Genomic DNA, 27680 nt, shown 5'->3' with positions numbered 1-27680 from the left:
TGAAATTTGTTCCCAATTTTGTTTAGACACTTCAATTTTTTTTTTTTTTTTTGCTTTTTAGGGCCGCTCCTGCAGCATATGGAGGTTCCCAGGCGAGGGGTTGAAATCAGAGCTGTACCTGCCAGTCTACACCACAGCCACAGCAGCGCCAGATCCAAGCCCTGTCTGTGACCTGCACCACAGCTCATGGCAATGCTGTATCCTTAACCCACTGATCGAGGCCAGGGCTTGAACCTGCAACCTCATGGTTCCTAGTCAGATTCGTTTCTGCTGCGCCACAATGGGAACTCCAATTTTATTTTTTCTAATTATAAAACTAATAATAAAAAACTAAAATAGAATGATACAAAACAGGAAGAAATTTCCTGTAGTCCCACTGCTAGAGCATGGCACATATTCTTTAGATTTTTCTACATGCATACAAACTTATAAAGAAAACAACTATTTTTACCAAAATTAGATATTTATTGTTCTGCGAGTTGGATTTTTTTTCCCCTAATATTGGGAGTAGGCAACATAATATGGTGGGTAGTTAAAGGCTATGAGCTTTAAAAATCAAACAGATAATGATTTGAGTCCCGCTGTAGGGATAATACCTCCTACTTCGTAGTTTTGTTATGAGAAGTGAGATAATTCATGTGGAACATTTAAAACTTTGTTTTGGCACATAAGACTAAAAAGAACACTGACCAGTATCCTTTCTCACTCTTTCAAATGGAATGGGTGGGTGGGTTTTAGAGCAGGGTAGACTAAATATGTCTTTATTTTTTTGCTAGAAGCCCTTTATTTTTAGAAATAAAACATCATTCCATAGCATACATGAGCCTATACTAATATTCTGTTCTTTAATGTTGCATATTATTTCACTGTATATACCAAAATATTAACAAATTCTGTTGGAGATTTAATTGTACCTTATTATAAAAGTTGTTTTTAAAAATAATCCCTGAATAATGGGATTATGGCTGATTTTAAAAATATTTTTCCATTTTCAAGTGCTCTATAATAATCATTTAAAAACTAATCTTTTTTTTTAATTTTTATTTTTTGTCTTTTTGCCATTTCTTGGGCTGCTCCCGTGGCATATGGAGGTTCCCAGGCTAGGGGTTGAATTGGAGCTGTAGCCACCAGCCTACGCCAGAGCCACAGCAACTCGGGATCCGAGCCGCGTTTGCAACCTACACTACAGCTCATGGCAACGCTGGATCCTTAACCCACTGAGCAAGGCCAGGGTCCGAACCCACAACCTCATGTTTCCTAGTCGGATTCATTAACCACTGCGCCACGACGGGAACTCCCCTAAAAACTAATCTATCTTAATTAATTATTCTATTTTTTTTCTATTCAGGGCCAAACCCATGGCATATGAAGTCCCCAGGCTAGGGGTTGCACTGGGGCTGCAGCTGCTGTCCTACGCCACAGCAACACGGGATCCGAGCTGCATCTGCAACCCATACCACAGCTCTTGGCAAAGCCCAATCCTTAACCCACTGAGTAAGGCCAGGAATTGAACTGGCATCCTCATGGATACTAGTTGGGTTCATTATTGCTGAGTCACAATGGGAACTCCAGTCTATCTTAATTTATAACATTCGCTATAGCTATCATTTTAATCAAGATCTAATTCAAGCTCCCCCTTACATATTATTGATTAATACTGATATGCAATTAGTTAATTGATATACAATGGCCAATAAGTATGCTATAGCAACATGAGATAAGTTTGGCCATTGAGTTTACATCTACCATATGCTGTGGGCTGTAAAGACAAAAGTATCTTTAATACTGATTAAGTCAATGCTATTGACTCATAGATAGGAGGAATGCAAGTTGAGGAATTTTCCTGATCCTCCCTAAAGATTTGCATGCCTTCTGTAACTCAGAACTAGGATATTTTACAATTAATTTTGCGAAAGTTAATTCTTTGTTCTTTTCTTTTGGGAAAAGAACAAAGCAGACACCAAGGCTAACTTCTTAGGCCTCATTTGTAGCTTTTTTTTTTTTTTTTTTTTGGTCTTTTTAGGGCTGCACTTGCAGCACATGGAGGTTCCCAGGCTAGGGGTCGAATTGGAGCTACAGCTGCTGACCACGCCACAGCCACAGCAACGGAGGATCTGAGCTGCGTCTGTGACCTACACCACAACTCACAGCAATGCCGGATCCTTAACCCACTGAGCAAGGCCTGGGATCAAACCTGAAACCTCATGGTTCCTAGTCGGATTTGTTTCCACTGCGCCACAACAGGAACTCCCTGCAGTTTGACCTATGAAACTAAAGCTAAGCTAATGTATCTGTACTGCACTAAAAGAAATCAAGACTTGGCAATTCAAGGGAATAATTATATTCAAGATATAACTGCCAACAGAAAGAAATAATTCAATCAGCGTTGACTAAGAAAGCTTTTTATTACATCTGTGACCTAAAGTCTTGCCCCTTAAGAAACGGAAATAGTGTCTATCTAAATGAATTTAACGTAATGTCTAAAACGTGTCTCTATTTTTTGAGATGTTTCAGTATCTGAAAGCTTATAGTTTTATAAAATCCCTGTTTTATTTTTCATCTGCACATAAGTTCTTAGTTCAAACAGCATCTTCATCTATAATCTGTGTACTTACATATACATAAGTTTATTAAAAAAATTAAGTAGAGTAACAACTCCTGAAGTGTGGTTCTAATTTCTACTTCCTTTCTGTACTGCAGCTTAGGTTTCGGAGTTCCTGTGAGATATAAATAAAAAATATTCCTTACTTTATAATGTACGTAAATAACAGGGATGGAAAAACATACGCACTTTTAGATGTTTACACTATGTGAAGAAAAGCTCCAATGGCTTCTGGTTGTTCTCACTTTTCTGAGGGAGGCATAATTACTAGTACTTTCCCATAGTGATAGCGGCCAGTCATTTTATGACGCTATATAACACGATGTCTGCTCACCACTCTTGTTTTAAATTGAAAAAGCAAACACAACTCCCTCATTTGTCCCTGATCGGTTTCTCCACCCAACACTGCTTCTTGGGATGGGTGGCTCCTGCTGGAGGTGGAACAAAAGGACTCAGCCTGGGGTCCTGCCAAGGCCACGACTCCCTAGATCAGCAAAGGTCTTCCAAGGCCAGGCTAGCGAAGGTCATGGCACAGCAAGGGGCGCGATGTCCCCTCAGCGACTCAGTTTTCCTGTCTGTGAAATGGGACCACAGTCCCTCTCCCCTTCTCAAGGGGAGGCTGGGACCGCTAACCGTTCTGGAGGTCCTATCTCTCGCATGAATACATATGAGGCTACATAGTTCCTTGGAATACCTGGAATATTTGTTAATACCGGATCCGCCCTGCCCCACCCGCTCCCCAGGAGTACCCCTCACCGCCTAGGTGCCACCGGGACGCCTCGGCCATGGCGAACTGGACAACAACGCCCGTTCCACCGTCCCAGGCCGGCCGCGTCTGCGCGGTCGTCTCGCGGCTCGCGCGCGCCCCTAGCCCACGCGCCTGCGCGAGCCCCGCAGCTCCGCGACGGACGCCAGCGGCGCCACAAGAGGCGCGCGCGCGTGCGCGCCGAGGACCTTCTGGAGGGCTTCTCCTGAGGCCCTCCTGGGCAGTGCGGCGTCTGTCTAGCGCAGAGGAGCGGCGTCTAGGGCAAACATGGCTTTGGGCCTGGGGTCAGTCATAAAAATCGCAGGAATTATTATGGGCTACCCTTTCTTCACTGTCTTTAACATTTATTGGCTTGTTAGTCTTCACACGCCCCTTCCTGAAAGGTAGGTGTTTTGTCCTCTTTTTAGACCTGAAGAAACGGAGGAGGATGAATAACCAGAGTCCCCTTGGGGCAAGGTCTGCTAGACCCCATCCCGCTGCTGCAACTTGCAGAAACTGATTACTAATCCAGAGCTCTTGCTAGCAATAGCTTCCGCCCCTCTTTACACACGGTATGGCTAAAGAGGACGTTAAATTAGGTTTTTTTGTTTGTTTCTTTGTTTTAAAGCTCTGCGGAGCTGATGTGAAAGGGCAGACTCACGTCTGACCCAGAAGCTTTGCAAAGTTGAGAAGGTTTATGAACCAGCTGTAGAAGTGGCCAAATTTAGCTGTAACTTAAGGCATCCACAAACCCGCCAGAATATCCGACGGGAGGGATCCTCATGTTGGTAAAAAGAATTCAGTGAAAAGCCCCAGGGTAGCCAGCAAAGAGAACCGTCAAGCTGTTTTGAAAGTAAAAAAATAAAGCCACTTCTTATTACTTCGCTCAAAGAGCTGTTGACTGATGTTGATAAATGCTGTTTTATGTCAGGTAAAAAGGAAAACTAGGCCACACAGCAGCGAGGGTCAGAGGCTACCAATGATAAAGGACTAGGAGAGGGCTAGCAAAAGCTAACAGCTAGTGGAAGAGAGAAGTGAGAAAAAGAAAGGGCTACTGGCCTAGCTTAAGAATAATTGAGTACAAGGATTTGCCCTTTGCTTTACTTGGACTCTCAGAGGCTGACAAAATGATGCTTTCTAAAGTAATAGGTTATCTGAACTAAAATGTAGGAGGAACCCCCCCCCATAGAGGTTTTCAAATTTACATTAAATAATTAAATAAGTAAGCAGATGATTCTGCAGACTATTCTTAATCGGTTGAGCTCAGTAGACTCAAGATCTTGAATTATGAACCTGTTTGGTTAAAAAAAAAAAAAGTCGCAATTTCAGGAGAGATTCCATCATGATTTAAGTTATTGTGGTTGCCTTTGAAGTGCAAACCATAAAAAGTCTAGTTCTGTTCCAGGAGAAACTGAACTGTAAATGAGCTTCACCAAGACAAGTTGTTCTAGAATATAATACTGTTGCTCTTTTGGTGCTTGTTATTTATAGGTTTTGCTGAGTTTCAGTTAATATGTAAAAACCAGAAGTTTTATTTTAAAGATCTAGACGTTTGTGAAGAGGAGACAGTGTGTTTTAAATATTTGCAATTTTATTTTCTTTTGACATTAAGCTAAGGAACACTGAGATCATCTATATATACCATGTTAGTATTCCTATCAGAGAAAACGGGTAAAATAGTATTTAGAAAGCAGTGCCAGTAAATCTTATTAAGCATTAGATGTGTTTAAAAAAAACATTGATATTAATTTGTAACCTATAGTAGTTAAATGTGTATGACTTAAATGTTAAAATCCCATATTTTTAATATCTTCTACAGTTACAAACCCAATTTTCTGTAGGCTTCACAAACCAGAGGTAAACAAAATGTGCAAGAGTCAAAGGATGAATAATAATATAAATATATATTAGTTGTATTACCTAATAAAAGCCATAATCTGTTAATACAGCTATGGATTTATTTCAGAAATTTAATTGAATATATTACTAATAGTTTGATTGTTGTGTTTTCCGGCGTTGGTAAAATTATTAAAGTTCTTCACTTTCATAGAGTCCAGATTGAGCTGCCAGACGCTGAAACTCTCCTTCAGGGTTAAAAGCTTGTTTCACATCCAAACCTCGCCCGTTAAGTGCTAAATATTTGCTGAAAGTTGGTCGGACACGTAACTGCTTAGGAGCTGGAAGAGTTTGATTTGGACGGGCTGAAATAGATCAAATAAAAGAATTTATAAAATTTGTTCTAAACAAATGGGTTGTATTAGGTAGTCATTATCAGACAAGAAAAGAAAAAAACGTCAGGAGCTCCCCCTGTGGCCCAACAGATCAGCAGCCCTTTGGGAGTTCTGGGATGCGAGTTTGATCCCCTACGTGGCACAGTGGCTGCAGCTTAGTTCGAGGCTGTGGCTCAGATCTGATCCCTGGCCCAGGAGCTCCAAAAAAAAAAAAAAAAAAAAGGAGTTCCCGTCGTGGCGCAGTGGTTAATGAATCCGACTAGGAACCATGAGGGTGCGGGTTCGGTCCCTGCCCTTGCTCAGTGGGTTAATGATCCGGGGTTGCCGTGAGCTGTGGTGTAGGTTGCAGACGCGGCTCGGATCCCGCGTTGCTGTGGCTCTGGCGTAGGCCGGTGGCTACAGCTCCAATTCGACCCCTAGCCTGGGAACCTCCATATGCCTCGGGAGCGGCCCAAGAAATAGCAACAACAACAACAATAACAACAACAAAAGACAAAAAAAAAAGGAAAAAGTAAAAACATATATGGGGAGAGTCCCTCAGATTTTATGCTATGCTGTGATTTACGTTTCTTGATAAATTTTTCTGTTCTTTATAACACTTGCCATAAGACTTGATAGTAATGTGACATACCTGTAACATCTAATCTCGTGTTACATGTGATCACTCCAGCTTCATTAACTGCAGACACAGTATACCACCCAGCGTCTTTCTTATTTACATCTTTTATTAGTAAAGTAACCCTTCCAGAGTTATCATGATATAAACTGGAAAGAAAAAATTAACAATTGAAAGTAATTAATTTTCTTTTGAAAATTTATTAGTGATATCTCTCACCCACAGAGTCACACTAATTTAAAAAAACATGTTTTGCTGTTAGTAAAAAGGTAAATCCTAGCCTGCTTTACCCCTTAAACTTCTGATTAGTGGAATCTGGCTTAATGAGACTTATTATATTTCTATATATATATTTTTTTAATTGAAGTATATATAGTTGATTTACAATATCGTGTTAGTTTCATCTATATGTTTTTAAAATTAGACAAATTGAGGTCACAAATGCATGCCATTTATAATGCATTTCAAAGTATAACTGGATTCACCAAGTAAACTATAGTTAAGTCTAGAAACACTTATCCTACCTTATTCGATCAGTGTTGAATTGTACCATTTCATTATTTCTTTTCCAGAAAAGTTTTGGTGGAGGTATAGCTGAGATTTGGCATTCTAGCTTCACTGAATCTCCCTCAAAAACTTTTTTACTCTGTGGTTTGTAGATGAACATTGGTGCTCTTCTATGTTCTTTTGCTACATATTAATGAAAAATTTATGTATTTGATTACAAAAAATATTAAGCCAAAGTATTCTGAGATTTGTATGCTGATATAAAAGTTTTAAAAAGTACTAATGACAGTATTGGAAGCTTTCTGTTTTACCTTTAGTTAAAATAATATGCAATACCATTATATATAGTATACTACTTACAGTACTAAAACAGTAATGTAATAATGCATTGAATTTATAATCATGTTTCATTTAAAGAATTGAAATCATGTTGTCATCATCTCAACTATAGGGAGGCAGCATGAATGGTGGAAAGAGTACCAACAACTTGGGTTCAAATTTTGTTTCCCCAACAGCCATGCCACATTGGGAAAAATTTACTCAGGTCTCTGGGGCTAAAATGATATCCAAGTAGGAGTTCCCATCGTGGCACAGCGGAAATGAATCCGACTGGGAACCATGAGGTTGCGGGTTCGATCCCTGGCCTTGCTCAGCAGGTTAAGGATCTGGCATTGCTGTGAACTGTGGTGTAGGTCGCAGATGCGGCTTGGATCTGGTGTTGCTGTGGCTCTGGTGTAGGCCAGCAGCTACAGCTCTGATTAGACCCCTAGCCTGGGAACCTCCAAATGCTGTGGGTGTGGCCCTAAAAAGACAAAAGAGGAAACAAACAAACAAAAATGATATCCAAGTAATAGTGACTGCTGTGCCCACCATGGCACAAAAATTACTGTGAGGATCAATTATGGTAATGAAGGAGCACTTTGTAAACTATAAAATAATATACAAATGTCAGTAATGCTTTTCCTCAAATATCTGAGGGGAAAGAGGAACTGATAAGATAATATTATAACCCTAGCGTTTTTTGTCGTCGTTGTTTTTTAAGAGTTGCACCCACAGTGTATGGAAGTTCCCAGTCTAGGGGTTGAAGTGGAGCTGCAGCTACTGGCCTATGCCACAGCCACAGCAGTGCCACATCTGAGCGGCATCTGCGACCTGCTCCACAGCTCACAGCAATGCCAGATCCTTAACCCACTGAGAGAGTCCAGGTTTTGGACCTGCGTCCTCATGGGTACTAGTCAGGTTCATTACCACTGAGCCATGACGGGAACTCCCAACCCTAGCTTTACTGAAGGAGAAATGAAGAAATTGAACAGATGCCTGCCAGAGTCTCTTCCAGCTCTAGCATTGTAGTATTTCTGGAGTTAATGGCACAGAAAAGATTTGCTCTAAGCTTAATCACTTCAGTTCTGTGTGTGTGTTTTAAATTCTAGGATCACTGTTTTTTCCCTTAGTGTGAGGCCCCTTTTTAAAGTGTAGGATAATCTTAAAGATTTATCATTGATCCGAGTAGAATACAAACTCAAGATTGTCCATCCTTTAACTTGACCAAGCTTTTATATAACAAACAGTGAATTATATAGCAAAATATCTCTTATGTAGTATATCATGGCTTAAGTGTTTATAAATGTGATATATATATATATATATATTTTTTTTTTTGTCTTTTTGCCATTTCTTGGGCCGCTACCGTGGCATATGGAGGTTCCCAGGCTAGGGGTTGAATCAGAGCTGTAGCCACTGGCCTACGCCAGAGCCACAGCAACGTGGGATCCAAGCCGCGTCTGCGACCTACACCACAGCTCATGGCAACGCTGGATTGTCAACCCACTGAGCAAGGGCAGGGATCGAACTTGCAACCTCATGGTTCCTAGTCTGATTCGTTAACCACTGCGCCATGACGGGAACTCCTAAATGTGATATATTTAAAGCAGTTAAATTGTAATATTTTTAAAACAGGACATAAGTTTTATTTGTCTTACTAAAGACAAATTTGAGACATGAGTTTTATCACACTTATTTTCTTTCCTTCCCCGCCCCCCACCACTCTTGGTAGGTGTAAGTTACTGGGCCAGGGATTGAACGTGTGCTGCATTTGCAACCCGCACCACAGCTATGGCTGTGGTGGATCCTTAATCTGCTGTGCCACAAGGGAACTTCCTATCATACTTGTTTTTTAAAGCGAGTAAGAATGTTTTTGTTGTCATAATTAGAGACTAATTTCCTAGTGGAAAGTACATAGGGAAGTCAGGAAAGTCAAGGAGTTCTCTTGTGGTGCAGCATTAAGGATCATTCCTAGTGGAAAGTACGTAGGGAAGTCAAGGGAGTCAAGGAGTTCTCTTGTGGTGCAGCGTGTTAAGGGTCTGGCATCATCACTGCAGTGGTGTGGGTTTGATCCCTGGCCTGGAAACTTCACATGCTGTGGACACAGCCAAAAGAAAAAAAAAAGTGCATGGTTTAGGCTAAAAGTTGACGTTTACTCTTCAGTCTTAAACTCTATGTATGTGATTTGGTGAAAATGTGTGTCAGATTGATTATTTTAGGCTGTAGACCAGACAAATGATTAGACTAAAAAATTTTAAGACCCTTTAATCATATCTACAAATACTCTACATCTAGAAATATATCTAGAATATACTACTTTCTTTGGTCTGTCTGAAATTGTGCCTTTATTTCTCTTCCAGAAAAGCTTTGGTGGTAGATCTGTCATTCCACTTTCGCTGGGTTTACCTCAAGAACACCAAGCCCTGGCCACTGTGACTTTACATAAAAATTGGTGTTCTACTGAGTTGTATGTGTAGACATTAGCCCTAACTATAAAGCCCTTGGGAATTTCTTTATTAATACTTTATTTTTTGACTGTACAGGATTTTCTGGAGTTCCCTAGGATCTCTTTGAAAGCTTACCCAGAACGTCCAGCTGCACAGTAAAGGTGGCTTCTCCTGCTCTGTTCTTGGCAACACACGCATAAGCCCCTGCATCTGAAGCTCTGACCACTTCAAAGATGAGTGAGTGAAAACCCTTCTCAGACACTATCATTTTGTGAAGATCATCTGATTGAACTGGTCTTCCATTTAGATACCAAGACACATCAGGAGCTGGCAGTCCACTTACCTAGAAAGGAAAATATAAGATAGAATTTTAAGTTATAGATCACTGGAACCTACTTGTCCATTTATGGATTTTTTGGGGTAGTCTTTTAGGGCCACGCCCGAGGTCTATGGAGGTTCCCAGGCTAGGGGTTGAATTGGAGCTGTAGCTGCTGGCCTACACCACAGTCACAGCAGTGTGGGATCTGGGCCATGTCTGCGACCTATACCATAGCTCATGGCAATGCCAGATCCTTAACCCACTGAGCAAGGCTAGGGGTGGAACCTGTGTCCTCATGGATACTAGTCAGATTCGTTTCCACTGAGCCACGAGGGGAACTCTTTCAATAATTGTTAACCAAATAGTAACAATTAAAATCCTTGGAATTAATATAGTGTTTTCAGACTATCTCAAACCGTATCTAGCTCTTTCATATACAACTTGTCTCCTTAAGTTCTTTTTAATTACTATGTTAAGGATATTAATTAATGTTATATTGGTCTCCACAGGGAATATGGAAATCATAAGGCTTTTCTGGTTAATGGCAAGTGCAAATGAAGTCCCAGAGGCACATATATAAGAGACCTGCATATATAATTAATAACCTTTTCAAAACAGAGTGTTCTTGAGCTATAGTTCTGGCATGTAAGTGCCATTCTGTTAAGCGTTTTTTTTTTAGGCCTTTACAATTAAATCTACACTGACTTTTCATTCATAAGGAATCTGGAAAAACATTTTATAAGAAAGTTCTCTGAAATGAAGACAATAAAAATGTAGGCCTTTCTAATAAATTATTTTAGCCTGAAGAAGAATTCTTCTAGGCTGAGAGTGAGCAGGGTGACTTGAATTTCTTAAAGAGGCATTCTACTTTAGAGATCCTATTGTTATGAAAGGTTCACTTATATAGAGTATTTATTAGGTGGTTGGCAGTCTTTACTCATTTAATCCTCAAACAACTTTTTGAGGTAGGGGCATTTGTTATTCCCATTTGACAGGTGAAACAAAAGCATAAAGATGTTAAGTGACTTGTCTGAAGTTACACAACTAGAAAGTGGCAGGGCCAGAATTCTAACCCAGGTAAAATTGGCTCTAGAATTTGTGTTCTTATCCACTATACACACTGTTCGTCAAGCTGTGTAGCAGGCTATAAAGAGAAGGACATTGTTCAAAACTTGGTATCCCATTGTTGATTTTTCTCCAGTACTTTTAAAATGTTCTCTTACTTTGAAGTCCATTCTGCAGAATCTTCCTTCTTCAATTGACATGTTTTCTGGCACTTGAATGAAACGAGGCGGATAAAACTTCTCCTGGATTGCATCTTGATCATTTACATCTCCCCTTGAGGATGATCTACTTCTACAAAAATATTTTAATAATCACTATGCAGAAGAGTTGTTATTGCTCTTCCTTTCATGCAGAGAGAGTTTAGCCATCAGTTTGAAACCAGAGTCTATACTCTTTGACCTGTAGTGTAGTAACAATGGAGAGAGGCTGCAGAGTTATGTTTAGCTGTGGCATATTTGATGACTATTAGAAATAGGAGCAATTTAGAAACATCTGGTCCAAATTATACATCTTTGTTTCTTTTTTTCAGTGCCATGAATTGGTGAAGAAACCGGTCAGTTAAAATGCATGGACAATTTTAGTCACATGCAAAGATTATATAATTAGAATTGGGTTTCCATTGCCATGAAAAAGTTGTTTAGCATGAAAATGTGGTCCTGGCTTATTTGACCAAATCATTTAAAAAATTTCCTCTAAGATAGTTCTGATAATTAACAGACATAAATTTTGATCATCATCTTGGACATTAGAAAATTCACATTTTTTTCTCTTGGTTTTAAAGCATTCTTTTTTTTTTTAAATAACCACTTTGTTTTATCAAAGTATAGTTAATTTACAGTGCTTTGTTAGCTTCAAGTGTACAACACAGTGATGCAGTTATACATATCTGTTATTTTTCAAATTCTTTTCCAATACAGGTTATTGCAAGATACTGAGTATAGTTCCCTATGCTATATAGTAGGTCCTTGTTTATTGTAGACATAGTACTGTGTATATATTTATCTTAACTCCTAATTTATTTTCCCTCCCTCATCCCATCTGGTCACCTTGTTTTTTATGAAACGTATACGGAAAGCTTGAGGGCTTTGTAGATAATACATTTTTAAGCCAAAAACATTTTAGATAGCAAAATACATATTTCTTCAAAATTAAAAATTTTTTTACCTTACTTGTGATGTAGGAACTTGCAGTCGTGCATGTTCTGAATTGTGCTGCTTGAAATTTAAGCAAAATGATAATGTTAACATGACGTTGTTAGCTTGAAATGAAACAGAATTAAGTCATTGAAAGGAACATTTCTCTGGTGGCTGTATTTGTACTGTCATGGATAGTTCTATGTATTTAGCTATTAAGCATTTAAAATATAGTGCACCTTCTAATACTCTAGCAAGAAATCCCTGGAAATAAGACTGTTCAACAGATAGGATTTATGAAAATTGGCTAAACTTTGAATTGATGGTTGTTCATTTTTCACATGTCTATTTTATGGCAGAGGATGCTGAGTCCCCCTGGTATATTTGAAATGGGAGCACCTAGGACAGTTTGTCCTTTGGTAAAACAGAAATAGTCATGAAGTCACTTGTGTTGGCAGTAGATACAGGGTTTTATGCCTACTGCTCAAAAGTGGCACCAACAGCAGTAAACACATGTTAGACTGGAAAATACTTTTCTTTTTAGCTCATGGCAGAAAATTCTGATGGACACTCTGCAAGCTCTGTATAGAGCTATAAAACAGCCTTTGAAAACAAATTAGTGAATTTTTTAGTAAAAAAGAATAATCCACTTAAGCTCATAATATCCAAATTAAGTTTTTGGCTTTTTCCTGTAGTGGTTTGAATATGTATATATTCATATTAATAGATGTGATATTTCACTTATGTGTAGTTTGATGACATTTTATATTTTGCAGTGTACCAAAAAATTAAATTTTTCTTTTCTGATTTTGTAATATGTCTTGCTGCTATCTCTTTTTTTTTTGGTGCTGTCTTCTTCATTTAAAATTTTTAAAAGAATTGAATAATAAGTAGTTCCCGTTGTGGCTCAGTGCTTAATGAATCTGACTAGGAGCCATGAGGTTGTGGGTTCGGTCCCTGGCCTTGCTCAGTGGGTTAAGAATCCGGCGTTGCCTTGAGCTGTGGTGTAGGTCACAGACGAGTCTCGGATCCTGGGTGGCTGTGGCTGTGGCGTAAGCTGGTGGATACAGCTCTCATTCGACCCCTAGCCTGGGAACCTCCACATGCTGAAGGTGCGGCCCTAGAAAAGGCAGAAAGACAAAAGGAAAAAAAATGAGTGATAAAAGTTCAGTAGCCAAAAGAGATTTAAGTTCTGTTTTCAGGTATTAGTTCCTTGCTGTGCTAGACCCTGCCCCAGTCCTTTTCAGTAGGTCTAGTCATATTTAACAGAAACAAAAACCTTATTCTCATCCTTGTATATTTTTGTGAAGCCTAGAATTCTTGAATGTTCACTTTCATCCCTTTGGCTCCCAGTTTCTTGTGAACTTTTTAGGAAGGTATGAGAGGTAACTACAGAAGGAAGACTGAAGGAGCAATAGCAGTTCATTCTCCCTCTCCAGCTGTACATTTCTCTTTGAGATTAACTTGTCAAAATGATATTGGTTGGGAACAAGCCAATGAGATATTCACTTTATGTTCTCCATAAAGTTAATCCCTTCTTGGAAAGGATGATTTTTTAATCCTGGAGCCATTGCTTATAAGGTTCTTGTTGTTTGTTTTGTTTTGTTTTTAATAAGCATTTTTAAATAATGAGAATATGACAAAGGGATTTGGATGTTTCATTAGTACACAGGCACATTTTAAAACATTGAAATGATAAACTGCTTATGAGAAAAAGGTTATAATTAACTTTGGTTTACAGTTTTAACTTCTGTGAAAGATTTACAACTCATAAATTCTCTGTCCATGAAGACATTGTAGAGAGCCTTAGGTCTGACTGACCCCTCAATGTCCAGATGAAATGTGACACCATTAGCCTTCTGGTGTTTTGTTTTTGTTTTTGGCCACATCCTTGGCATGTAGAGGTGCCTGGGCCAGGAGTTGAACCTATGTCACTAGCAGTGACCACACGGATCCTTAACTTGCTGGGCTGCATGGAAAGTCCAGCCTTCTGTTGTTTTGACTTTGTAACATTTCATATGAGGATATTAAACCACGAGAAAAATTAACAATTTTTATGTATATATTCAGCTTCTAGTGGTCTCTCCTTTTTATATCTTATGGAGTGAGGAGATGATTGACTTTTTTTTTTTTTTGGCCACACCTACATCGTGTGGATGGATGTTCCTAGGCCAGGCTTGAACCCATACCACAACAGCAACTTGTCACTGCTGCAGTGACAATGCTGGATCCTTAACCTGCTGTGCCACAAGGGAACTCCGGGAAGTGATTGACTTTTGCTTCAAATGTTATTTATAGGCATTTAAAAAAGCAGACATTTAAAAATCACACAAAAGAAAAGTGCTCCAGTTAGTTAAAGATTATTTTAATTTACCTGTGGTGAATCTTGTGCCGCACTGTCATTTTGAGCTTGAAACACAGCAGCTGCATTCTGTGGTCCTAGCAATCTGCGAGCCATCTTCTCCTCATATGTTAGCCGCTTTAAAGAAGTAAATCGTAAAGGAGATGGTAATGAGATTTAATGTAAGTTGTCCGTATAACATTACTTTAAAACCACAAGCAGTTGTATACGTCTTTGTACAGTTACAGAAGTATAGTATAGTTATGTCTGTTGAATGATAGACGCGTTTTAAAAAAGCATTTCCTGTTTGATCCCATGCATGCCTTAGGTGCAGCCCCCAAAAAAGCTTTTTTTTTTTTTTTTTTTTTATTCAGAGCATTTCCCTTTCATTCTAGTGCCACTTTCCTCATCTGTAGTATTCATTTCTGTTTTCTTTTTTCTCCTAGGAAAGGCCAGTATAATCACCTTTAGATAAGACTCTCCCAAAAAAGGGTAATTCTTTGCCACCCTTCTTGTTTTGTATGTTCCCATTGGGTCTGTCTTTGACTGTAGTACTGTATGTCCTCAGATTCAGAAATAACTTCTATTAAGTGAACACTGAATAATTGATTTACTAATTTATGGTTAAGAGCAGTACAACTAGTATGTTCAGTGTATTTGGATTAAAGGTTTATAGTTGTACTGTTTCAAAGATCAGTGACTAATAAAGTGTGCATAGTAGGAATTATAATTATTTTCCATCAGTAACATACATCAAAGTACATAAAGAAGTTAAGCTGATAGCATTTCCCGTTAGTTATTTGGTTATCAGACATATTATTATGGGAGGGTGATGCTTAAAATAAATTTTTTAATTCAATCATTCAGACTGATGTTTTTTTCATTTGCTTCATTCTTTTACTACTGAAATCCTAGAGCAGATTTCATTCCGAGAATAGGATCCAAATATTCTCTTTTATCTATTCCTAAGGTATAGATAATCCTGTCCTTTTCTGATTATATGGACATAGATCTGTAAGACTGAAATAATTTTCTTTTTTCTTTTTTGCTGGAGTAATTTTCTTATTGAGATTAGATTTTATAGTTTTATTGACTTTTTATACAAAATAGACATTTTGCTCACTTGGTTTCCATTATGAAGAAGGCTGTCCTTGCATTTTAACTTTCTCTCCAAATCTTGAATCAGAGCTTCTTTTGATCCTTGTATTTCATGGTCAGGAGTCCTTGGTATGGGCTTAGCATTTAAACTTTGAGATGGCTTAGCATTTACAGGTTGGCCAACTGAGGGTTGCTGATAGCTTTAAAAAGAAAAAAAAAAGGTTTTTAAAAAAGATCTTTAAAGTAAGACGTGGATACATAAAATAGATTTGGATGGAGTTTCCATTGTGGCTCAGGGTAAACGAACCCGACTAGGATCCTTGAGGATCTGGGTTCAATCCCTGGCCTCACTCATTGGATTAAGGATCCGGCGTTGCCATGAGCTGTGGTATGGGTCATGGATGCGGCTGGGATCTGACGTTGCTGTGGTGGACAGCTGTAGCTCCTATTTGACCCCTAGCCTGGGAACCTCCATATGCCACAAGTGTGGCCTTAAAAAGCAAAAAAGCAAAAAAAAAAAAAAAAGATTTGGCACGATTCTGTCAGTCACCTTTAGGTAGGTTGAATTTACCACTTAGTACTGCTGGTGTTATTAAAATACCAGCTGCCATAATAACAGGAAGAATTTTGTAAACATGGTTCCCAGCTTTTTTTTCGTCTTGGCAGATGTAAATTAAGTGGCAGGAGGAGCAGTTTGGTTTAGACATGAGGAGGGTGTCTGTCCTGGAACATCTTCCCTACAGAAGTGAGAGTAAATCTAGTTACTGGAGGCGTGAAAGCTCTCCCAGTCTTCCACTTGAATTTCCCAAGTTTGATTGTGGGTGGAGAGTAAGCAGTGGTGTGGTGGAGCTGATGCATATGGGCTTAAAAGAACTGATTTAAGTATTTAGTATCTTAAGAGATTTAGTATCTCTTCCCAGCGCCATGTGATCTCATGTTGAAAGTCTGAAATTCTTGGTGATGGGAGGATCTGTCTACATTAAGGAACTTGGTAAATACCACAACTCATGGCTTCTTCCTCCAGAGCTGACTGTTAAACATTTACCAGCCTGATCACTGGTATTTAGTGAATATTCTCTTGCTTTGAATGGAGTCTACAGTTTGCATATGTCATCTTTGGCTTTCCTATTAATTTCCAGTTCCTATTAATTTCCTTTTTTAGACAGTCCAAGCAATCACTATATTATAATTTCTACAGTAGTGACAGGTTCTTCAACATTGCTAAAGTGATTTTTTTACACTGTAAACCAGCGATGATGGAAAAAATAAAAATCATTTAAAAAATAAAGTGATTTTTTTAGAGAGAGAAAATGATTAGAGGAGGAAGGCGAAAAAAACGTGAACTGAGAAAAAAGAGGGTTTGAAGAGAAAGCAAACTTGAATGGCAGTTAAAGAGTTTGGTTTAAATCCTTATTTCAAATTCCGATCCTGACTTTTCTTCCGAGGTGTCCTTAGCCCTCCCTCCTGCCCGGGTTCTCCTGCTGACTCTGATAGAGGATAGGGTTGGTATTTGGTGACTCCTGCGTTTGTAGATCTGTTAATTAGCTTACAACCTTTCGCAGAGTTCATTAGATTTCACCTAGTTTCTTTCTTTAGGGCCCTGCAGGTGCCAGCTTCTATCTATTTCATGTGGGAAAACTGGCCACTGCCCTGAATGACTATTTTGCCATTATCATACTAAACTTTTTCCACCTATCTAGATAAGACAATGTTGGTCTGTTCTCTGACATGTTCCCGTTTAAAAATTCTCAAGGATCATTAAAGGAACTTGTAAGCTAAGTAGAAATATATTTCCTGTCAGTGGATCCAGAGTTTTAATTTTTGTTGGCTTTGGGAACTTGGTTAATAATCTCTAGATTATAAATATACCAAAGAAAAAAAGATGTTTTTTTTTTTAACTCACCATTGTGTAATTTATATCTACTAACACAAAGCTTGCAAAATAGTAAGTCAGTACTCTCAGTTGAATGAGTATTTCCCACTGTATTCGGGATGCTCTGAATTAAAAGTTGATTATATACATTTTCCCTCCTTGCATTTCACATCTTGAGGATTGTCTGTATCAGTCTTTAACTAAAGTCTTATTTGTTCAGTTAAGTAAATAGCCAAACCAAGGATCTAAATAAATATTGACTTTTTTTTTGTTTCTTTTTGTTTTAAGATTGAATTTTGGCTTTATAGGTTCTATTTCTCCCACTGTGTGAAGTTAGAATAATTTGTTTTTGTTTGTTTGTTTTTTGAGCTAGCCTACTATCTTCTAAAAAGTCTTGTATGTTTGGGGAGTTCCCACTGTGGCACAATGGAATTGGTGGTGTCTCTGTAGCTCCTCGACACAGGTTCGATCCCTGGCCTGGCACAGTGGGTAAAAGGATCTGTGTTGCAGCAGTGTGGCCTAGCTTGCAACTGCGGCTCAGATCTGATCCTTGGTCTGGGAGCTCCATATGCCTTGAGGTGGCCAAAAAAGGAAGGGAAAAAAAAGTCGCATATGTTTGGTAGGGTGAATTAGCATTAAATCTTTCATCAGACTCTGATAATGTAATATATTGAGAAATCCTGAAGGACCATCAAAAACAAGCTTGAGAATCACTGATTTATATATGTAACCTCAGTCACTTTATTCACTAAATACTCCTATTATTACCAGTTTAGATGATGTAAGTGTTAGGACTTAATATTGCTTCATAATTAGAAGCTAATATATTTGCACAGTGCTTTATAGGGCTTTTTTCCTCCTATTATTCATCACCCAAATCCTTGCTTTTGTTACAAATCAGAAAACTGAATCACCGAGCAGATAAGGTAATGATGAATGTTACAGAGCATGCTTTCTGAAAGGAACAATTTAGAATTAAAGAGTTCCTTTAAATTTCTAGTCTGTGGTTTGATCAACTGAATAAAACATTTTCTTAAGGGCTTCCTACTGTTGAAAATCTAAATAAAGCTTTCAAACTTCTCTAGGTCAGAATCCAAGGGATTATTTTAGAAGACAGGGCAAACTTAAGCCCATCATAACAATGAGGGACTCGTGTACAAATGTTCAAAGGGCCAGAGCTTTCCACCCTGTGCAGCTGGACACTGAATGGGTATCAAGTGGCTGTGGGAAGATTAAAAGAGTTATCTGTGGTTGCTGAAAATGGAACAGCTAAAGCTGGATCTTTGATCTCTGGTTTGGGGTCCTCCTATGCTTTATTTCTTATCCTCTCCATTTTTGCCTTTCTTCCTCTCTTAGTTCTGTGCACAGAGCCAGGTATAGGGTTGAGGCTCACTAATATTTATTTGATAGCTTTCACTTCTGGGCAGGAGTTTGGAACAGGATTAAAGATTTTACTAAGAGAAATATTGTTGTCAGAAAAGGTTATTTTTTTATTTTTATTTTTATTTTTTTGTCTTTTTAGATCCACACCCGTGGCATGTGGAGGTTCCCAGGCTAGGGGTCTAATTGGAGCTGTTGCTGCTGGCCTACACCAGAGCAACAGCAATGCTAGACCCGAGCCGTGTCTTCGACCTACACCACAGTTGACAGCAATGCTAGATCCTTAACCTGATGAGCAAGGCCAGGGATCGAACCCCAGCCTCATGGCTCCTAGTCGGATTTGTTTCCACTGTGCCACGACGGGAACTCCAGAAAAGGTTATTTTATATTTAAACATGCTTATATAGGAAATTTGGAAATAATTGAAAGATAAATGGAAAAAGATTAAAATACTAAAGTTATCTGTATTACTAGGAAAAATCTACAATGTGTGATAATGGGATTTTGAAGTGGAGGAGAAAGAGAGGGCTTTTAATTCTTGAAGCCATCTTTTAAACACATTAGGCCAAACCAGTGGGGATGCCATTTTTATAGGTCAAAAATTGTTGACTATCAACTGTTTCAAATGGTTCAACATAGTATCTATAGGATTCTTTATTTTTTTAAATTTTTATTTATTCTGTGGGATTCTAACAAATGTTCTTGGCTTTCCTGGTTTTTGTTTTTTAAAAATATTGAAAAGGGAGTTCCTGTTGTGGTTCATTGGAAATGAACCCGACTAGTATCCATGAGCATATGGGTTCGAATCCTGGCCTTGCTCGGTGGGTTAAGGACCAGCATTGTTGTGAACTGCGGTGTGGGTTTGCATACATGACTCGGATCCCATGTTGCTGTGGCTGTGGTGTAGGCCAGTGGCTGCAGCTTCAGTTCGACTCCTAGCCTGGAAACTTCCATATGCCTCAAGTACAGCCCTAAAAAACAAATACAAAAACAAACAAAGATTTGAAAAGGTTTCTTTGCAAGTTGTATTGCTTATGGTCAGTTCAACTAGGTTTCTAGAGTCACCAACAATATGAATCTCTAGAAAAATTAGTCTAGAGAACACTGAGAGAAATTAAGAATTTCAGCAAGTCTGTCCATAAGCCTACAATCAACAAAACATATTCCATCAGACAGTTTTTCGTATACCTCTGACAATTCTCTGACGTTCTACCCAGCCAAGGAAAAGGAAAACTGATAGCCCAAAGTTTGCATAAGCACAAGGTATTTAGTTCATGTTTTAAAAAAAGCACAACCATGGTGTCATTCTTCATATCAGGTTCTGCTAGGACAGTTTTAGGGCTGTGGAAATAGTACATGCTTGCATAAGGCTACAGGTATTTTTCCTTGTATTTAGATCAGTCCAACTAGTTTGAACGAAGTATGGTTGTAATTACCAAAGGAAACCTTAAGGCCATGAGCTTTTATCTCCTCAGGCCTTTCTTAACATAGGGAAAATTCATACACTTCAAGTGTCTGCATCTCATATTTTCTTTTTAGCCAAGAGGATATTCAGGATCAGGGAGGAAAATGGATAGGAAGAAAAGACTAAGACTGAGAAGAAACTTAATAGCCTCTGCTTATGTGAGAGGAAATCCTATCTGAAGAAGAGCAGACAGGTGTTCGTCTCAGCTAAGCCCAGAACCAGAGCAATTAAATTTACAGCATGAGGATCTTAACTTAGAGCTGGGGGAATAGTTCTTGGTACGTTAGAAATCTTCTTTTTTTTTTTTTTTTGAAGGTGGAAAAGAATAGGTAAGTAGTTATATAAGATGATAGGTGATTGAGGTTCAACTCAACCTGGAGAATGGGTCAGATGACTTTTTTTTTCCTCTTTTTTGTCTATTTAGGGCTGCACCCATGGCATATGGAAGTTCCCAGCCTAGGGGTTGAATAGGCGCTGCAGCAGCTGCCCTACACCACGGCCACACCAGGATCCGAGCCGCCTCTGCAACCTACACCATAGCTCATGACAATGCTGGATCCTTAACCTACTGAGTGAGGCCAGGGATTGAACCTGAATCCTCATGGATACTAGTCAGTTTTGGTGCTGCTGAGCCACAACGGGAACTTTCTTCCAGATGACTTCTTCTTGCCAGTACCCTGGTTCAAGGTGTTCCAAAAGAAATATGGAGTGAGACCCTGAGGTCACATTGACTTTTTAGGTAGTGAAGAACGAAGTACATAACCCATTCCCATTTCTCTCTCAGAAACGAGCTCACTCTATACACAGTTCTATTTCTATTTCTATTTTATAATTTCACTTACTTGGAGTCCATGGTGGAAGGGATTTTACTGCTACTGTAATCAGGCTGTGATGGTAATATGGAGCTGAGGAAGCTGGCTGGGGACTGGTTATAAGTGGCTGTAACCCTTTGGCCTGGGTTGGAGGCAGCAGGCTGCTGGGGAGAAGCAGGAAAAGCAGAGGAGGACATAGTGATGTGAGAGCTCACTGTTGAGGAGGCAGAAAATCTTTGCTCTGTGCACTGGCGGGGCTGGATGATAATGGAAGACTGTTTGGTCTGGCTAGAGTAGCTGGAGGTTTCCGGTCCGGGCGGCTGCAGTCTAGAGCCACATGGGTTTTGGGATTGGATGAAATGTTTTGGACGTTCGTAGTTAAACATGTTTAGCTGGTTTACAGAAGTTGAAGGCAACTTATTATTGTAATGATTTGCTCCTGGAGGGGTGGGGTCCTGAATCTGGGGCTGCAGGCCTGGAATTACAGAAGGTCGCAGTGAATCAGAAGCGACCTTGGTCTGCCCCTCCTTGCTGAGATCCTGGGAATACTGTGCTCCTGGCTGTGATGGAGTGGCCTTCTCGTGAAGAGTATTGTTCCTTCAAAAGAAGAAAATGATTCAGTTACAATATTCGCTTCAAACCCAGCACTGTTTATTTAAGATCTTTAGGGGTTTATGTAATTTTTTTTTTCTTTTTTTTGAGCTTGTGTGCTTTCAAGGTCAAATCAAGGTGGAACTTTCCTGGCTTCTAGACTTCCCATTCCTTTATCTCTTGTTTTTGCACAAATGACTTTCCTCTTGAGAATAAGAGAAAAAGAATTCATTAGTGTTCGTTTGCCTCTGGATGATTCCTAAAGCATGCCTAGGGACTTCAAGGTGTAGGCACACAAAGTTTGGGTTTGCCAAGTGGTTATTTCTAAAATGAAAAATCTGTGATGTTGCTCAGTGTGATAATTTTATGGTTTTATATTTAGCTTTTGCCAGAGGCTACAGTTTCATTAACCACAGACAGCTAATGATTTAAAATTATTAGCAGTTAAATATGTAACATCTCAGCTTCCATTCAGTCTGGATTCTTCCCATTTCTCATCAAAACCACTAAGCAGCTCTTCTGATATACAGGTTAATCCACACCATGTGATTTGTGATGAATGACATGGTGAATCAAGGGCAGCAGCAATATACTTCTTTTTTAAAGGACATTACTCTCCATATTTGTTCTCTCATCCTTTTACAATTTCACAAAATAGAGTGAACATCTATATTTCACCGTTGTCGAATTCAAGTGGATTTTCTTTTACCTTACAAATCACTGCCTCTTTTTTTTCCCTTGGATTCCCAGTTGACCATAGTACAAAACTAGATGATAATTGAGTAATTGTATTTGTGCCTCTCCGTGTGTTTATAGTATATGTGTTACTCACTGCTTTCCAGAGCCCTTTGTTATTTTTTTTGTTGTTTTTAGATTGTATTATGTAGTTATTGGTCTTGATGTTCTCTTAATTAGTTTCACTTTAAGTTATTCCTACCTGTTTAATATGTATTTTAGACTAATTTTGAAATCGTTTTAGTTCCTATAGTATTTTTTCTTTTTAAAGTAGAATGTACATGTGGTACATATACACAGTGGAATATTACTCAGCCATTAAAATGAACGAAATGCCGGCATTTTTAGCAACATGGATGAACCTAGAAATTATCATGCTAAGTGAATCAGTCAGTCATATAATGAGACACCAACATCACATGAAAGGACACAATGAACTTCTTTCAGAACAGATGCTGACTCACAGACTTTGAAAAACTTATGGTTTCCAAAGGAGACAGTTCAAGGTTGGGGGGATGCGCTGGGGTTGTGGGATGGAAATCCTACAATATTCGATTGTGATGATCATTGTACAACTATAAATGTAATAAATTCACTGAGTAATAAAAAAGAAGAAAGAAAGTAGGATGTACAGAAGGAAGTAAGGCAACTGTGATGGTAGCCTATACTTTCAGAAGAGAAGGTGGGCGCCATTTCTCTTACTTGGCTCTGCATTGGCATTTCTAACTTCCTTCCTTCCTTCCTTGGATCACTCATTTGCCGCTAAAATCAACCTTAGAAATTATATTCGCCTCTGATTTCTTATATTAGTATGGTAAATTTGAGCAGGAATGTATATATAGACTTAACACACAAAGACTAGCCCTATAAATTGTTGTAACATTGATTCTATCTTTATTCAAAATATCAGGTAATTTAGTTCAAAATACATTTAGTTTGTTTCATATAGTATAAACCAACACCGAGATAATGATAAATCAAACTTTTACCAAATTGTCCTCATTGAAGCAAAGTGTTAAAAATTTTTAATTTCCTATCTTGAAGGAAGTATCATTTTTAATGAAAAATTTCTAAACCAAACAACTTGATCCTAAGTTTGTACATGTAGTTTAAAGTTAGAAGTTTTAGAGAAGACCGCAAATGTAACTAAAGAGTGAAGAGAAAGGGCCCTCTTGAAAAGGGCTCTTCAAAGATCATCGTGTCTTGTTTCGAGTTTATGAACACAAGCACATTCAGCGAGAATGCATTTTAGTAATTAACTGTATTATATTAGGCCTTTAAATTATTGGAGAAAAATATCCAGAAGGATACTGTAATTAGATATTCTTAAAAAAAAAAGACTATTTCAAGGCAAGTAGTTTTATAGTTATGGGTTTATTTCATTGCAGAATTGAATCCTGTATTTGATTTAAAATTCCTTTTTGGGCAGGCACATCATTCAGATTAATTTCAAATAATAAGGAATAAACTGTTTAACAAATAGCCAGTAGATATTTTCCAGAAAGTTCCCTATTTTTCTTTCAGTATATCTTTCGAATGTCAGCTATCTTATACATTTTGCTATCGGCCTTCATAGTTAACAATTACTTTTGTTTCTTAAAAATGTGTTCTTTCAAAAGTTTCCTTTTATTCATGCCTCAGCAATTGTTCATAAGTAATTCTGAAAGGCTCTTCATGTTTGTAATTACTGTTTAACAATTCAGTTCTATAATAGATTATATTATATGACAGTGTCATTTTATTCCAGATAATGTTAAATAAATTTCAAGAATTTTATGAATGAAGCACTATTGTCTTCTATTTAGAAAAATCTTAACCTTTTCCTCCTAACTATAATATAGCACAGACTTTCACAAAAAGCTGAGGATAATTTGAAGCTGTGGAATATTACCACAATTACGGTTAGACCAAGTGTCCCTTTTCACAGAAAAATGATGATTTAAGAATAATGACATACTGCTATCTTTCCTTCTACCCTTTCTATAATGCCTTCCAATCTCAGTGGAATTAATAGGTCACATTTTTTTTTCAAATCTTTGTATAAAACCATTATGATCTTGGAGCTTTTGAACTTTTTTATCTGAAGATCACCTTTTACATGCTCTTCTGATTTGGACAAAACACAAAAACAAACCCCCAAACTGAAGGAGAAATAAAGAAGGGACTTACCCGAGTTCCAAGGAGTGCCAGCTGAGTATAACCTACTACTACAGGGAAGGAAGAGGCAGCCCCTTCCCTCACAGACTAATCTAGTGGCTCTGTGCTTAGTATTATAGCACTGCTGACTTTTATCAGCTGCCAAACAGTGACATCTGATGTGCTTGCCTGTCCATCTACCTATGCTGGCATGTCAAAGTAAGAGTCCACAATCTAAACAATATCTCAGATGTCTTCGTGATATTTAAGGAGTGGGATTATGAGCTTCTGCAGGCCTCTTTATTTTAGATGTGAATTTTGACTGTGAGCTTTAGCAGGCTCGTGTAGCAGGGGAAAGCAATGAATTGGGAAATGGGGAACAGTATAAAGAAAACTTGTTTTCTTTTTTGCGGTGGAGGCTTTGATCTTCTCTGTTGAAGAAAGGACTAAAAGGGAGATAGTATTCTAAGACTTATGTTCTAACTACTAAGACCTCTCCAGAAATAAGACCAGTGATGGATGGACTCCAAATTAATTGGTATTGGGTAGTTGTTCATCTGAAGGCCTTTTTTTTTTTTCTCTTGACAAATGGGAGTGGGATTCAAGCAGTTTATTTCAAGAGAGGGAGTGTATCTGGGCAAAGGCAGGAGAGCAGGATGACGATGTCATGTCACTGGGAGGGTGGGATAGTGGAAAAAATGCAGTTTGTTTTCTTTAGCAAGTTCTCTGAATCTATATGGCATATGCCTCCTTGATCTTATACTTTTGTTCAAAAAGAGTTCTGAAGCATTTAAGAAACTACCAAACAGGCAGTCTCTTTATAGCTAAGGCTCTGTACTGTTAATCCTTTTTATTTCCCTTACTCCTAAGAACTACACAGTTTCCTTTCTTTTTTTTGCCAAGAAGACTATCTTAGAATTTAGCTTTCTGTTTTTGTGCAGGGAAGTAAATAATTACGGAGAACAAAACCTTCAAATCAACAAGAGGTGGTGGATAGGGGTAGGTGGCATGAAGATCAGGCTAATCAAGTGGAATTGTCCCTATTTAGTGGCCTCAGCTTTGGTATGGTCCTATTGTTTGAAGTGTATCTGTTTATTCCCCTTCCTCGTGGGTATTCCAGTCTTGATGGGAATTTCTATGTACCTTAGGGTTCAACAAATATATATTTGAGCACCTATGAGCCATTTAAAATTCTTCACAGCTGACCATGTAGGTGTACCTTCCTTTAGTGTTCAGAGGAAGTTTGATAACTGCCACCTGGGCACACAACCATTACTTAGTAGAAAAAGCAGTATTCTTGATGAGTAGGCGTTTGCCTACAAAGTCTTATTTCAGGAATCTCCCAAAATATTTCTCCACATCTGCTCACTGATATTTCAGATTCTATTAATAGGAACAAAACCTTTCAATCTAAATTAGAAAGACTTAAAGTGAAAATACAAGTGACAATAAAACTAACAAGAATAACTGACCCATATAGCATTTACCATAAGGCCCTATGCTGAGTACTTTAGATGTGGTATATATGGCTGATACTTGGCTCTTTCCAAGAACAGCGTTTGATTGAGATATACCCTACCAGCCATGTAGGCAAGATGCCCAAGACAAACTGAAGTCCTCAGTTTTGCCTAGGGAAGATTCTGAATGTTCTATAGTTGAGGGAGAATTTTAGTTTCATTTACTCTTTATAGTGAAGCTTTGCCTCTTCTTTTCCCTAGTCCTTGGTAAGATATAACGTCCATTACGGTGTGATGGCTTCATGGTACACCTAGGCTAAGGCTCTCACTATAAAAAGGGGCTCAAAGGATGGTTTAAGAAAGGTAAGTAAAATCTTTTGTGATACCATTCTGAAGTTGAGGGTCTGTATTCAATAATCTACTATGAATCTGTTTTTCTATTTTTAAATGTTTGGATGGCTTTTTTGAGTAGTGTTTTGTTTCCTTACAAATACGGCTATTTGGATGGCATAGTTGCTTATTTGAGACAAATCACCCTACAACTGAAAGAATTATTAAGATGTCAGATGGGTGACCCATATTCCAGTTTCCCCCCAAGACAACTTTTTCTATTTCTTTCTTTATGTTATCAGTAAGGGCCTTGGTAAATCATTTTAATGCCTTACAAAATGTTGTTAACTTCCTGCTATCTCAGATGTTTACTACTGAAACATTTCCTGCTGTATATCCAGGGAATTCCTTCTGGTCTCATCATCAGTGGAAGGATGGCTGTTTAACTTTCATTCATTCCTTCTTCATATACAGCCTTTATTGTTTTTTAAAATGTAAAGTTTATATGTGATTGTAAATATGGTGCTCTGAGCTGCTTTTGAAATCAGAGGTCACATGTGTATGATGAAGATAATTTCTGCTGTGTCGGCTGGAGAATGAAAATGTCATATTGAGGGTGAAAGGACTAAAGTAAAGAATGAAGATTTTTGCATTCATTCCAGGTTTCTTTTTACCTTTTTTTTTGTCTTTTCTAGGGCCACACCTGTGGCATATGGAGGTTCCCAGACTAGGGGTCCAATTGGAGCTGTAGCCGCTGGACTACGCCACAGCCACAGCAACGCGGGATCCAAGCCGCGTCTGCGACCTACACCATAGCTCACAGCAATGCCGGCGCAAGGCCAGGGATTGAACCCACAACCTCATGGTTCCTAGTTGGATTCATTAACCACTGAGCCACAACGGGAACTCCCATTTCAGGTTTCATTTCATCAGTCACTATGATTACTGAAGTTCTGCATAGACATATGGCAAAAGGGAATCCCGCTGTAGTACTTGATTGTATCATATTCTTCTCAAGCAGAAAATAATTATGGACATCCCACTGGACTTGGAGTCAAACAGTAAGAATGATAGCATTAATTTTGTTAATGTTCTACAACTTTCTAGACACATTAATCTTCATATTATCTATTTTGAGACCTGAATATGAGTGCCCACTCTACTACATAAGTGCTGTGTATCCTTAGACAAGTTAAATTCTGAGCTTTAACTATTAACTGAAGAACAAAGACAGTATCGGTTTTACTAGCTTAAATCAGGGTTGCTGAGAGACTCAGATGAAACAGAATCATTCAGTAGACTGTTATGTGGTATAATGTATCCCCTCAACTAGGTTAATTTTTTTTTCTGAGGGAGGTACTCTTTATTACTTATTTATTTTGCCTTGGAATGTAGCTCATGGTAGACATTCAGTCAGAACTTAATAACTTTTACCCAATAATTTTCTCCACAAATGATTTTATTAATGAAAAAGGT

The 27680-nt window shown here is 38.4% G+C and overlaps 1 protein-coding gene across 2 annotated transcripts; it reads right to left on the bottom strand.

The window, feature by feature from the left end:
* Positions 1 to 5232: 5232 nt before the first annotated feature.
* On the bottom strand, positions 5233 to 24554 carry MYOT (myotilin). 2 transcript variants are annotated; one of them, XM_047778708.1, is made up of 10 exons: positions 24451 to 24554; positions 20986 to 21552; positions 15451 to 15625; positions 14361 to 14465; positions 12018 to 12067; positions 11012 to 11144; positions 9605 to 9812; positions 6719 to 6884; positions 6210 to 6343; positions 5233 to 5548 (listed from the first exon to the last, which is right to left on the bottom strand). In XM_047778708.1, the coding sequence occupies exons 2-10, from the start codon at positions 21339 to 21341 to the stop codon at positions 5376 to 5378; spliced, it is 1500 nt and encodes a 499-aa protein (XP_047634664.1). In that variant the 5' UTR covers positions 21342 to 21552; positions 24451 to 24554; the 3' UTR covers positions 5233 to 5375. The 2 variants fall into 2 exon arrangements, with proteins under 2 accessions (XP_047634664.1, XP_047634665.1); XM_047778709.1 differs by having other exon boundaries at positions 12018 to 12064.
* Positions 24555 to 27680: the final 3126 nt, after the last annotated feature.

Source organism: Phacochoerus africanus, chromosome 4 (genome assembly GCF_016906955.1).
Source record: "Phacochoerus africanus isolate WHEZ1 chromosome 4, ROS_Pafr_v1, whole genome shotgun sequence".
Lineage (NCBI taxonomy): Eukaryota > Metazoa > Chordata > Mammalia > Artiodactyla > Suidae > Phacochoerus > Phacochoerus africanus.
The sequence above is the reverse complement of the archived record's forward strand: the minus strand, read 5'-3'. Positions and strand labels throughout refer to the sequence as shown.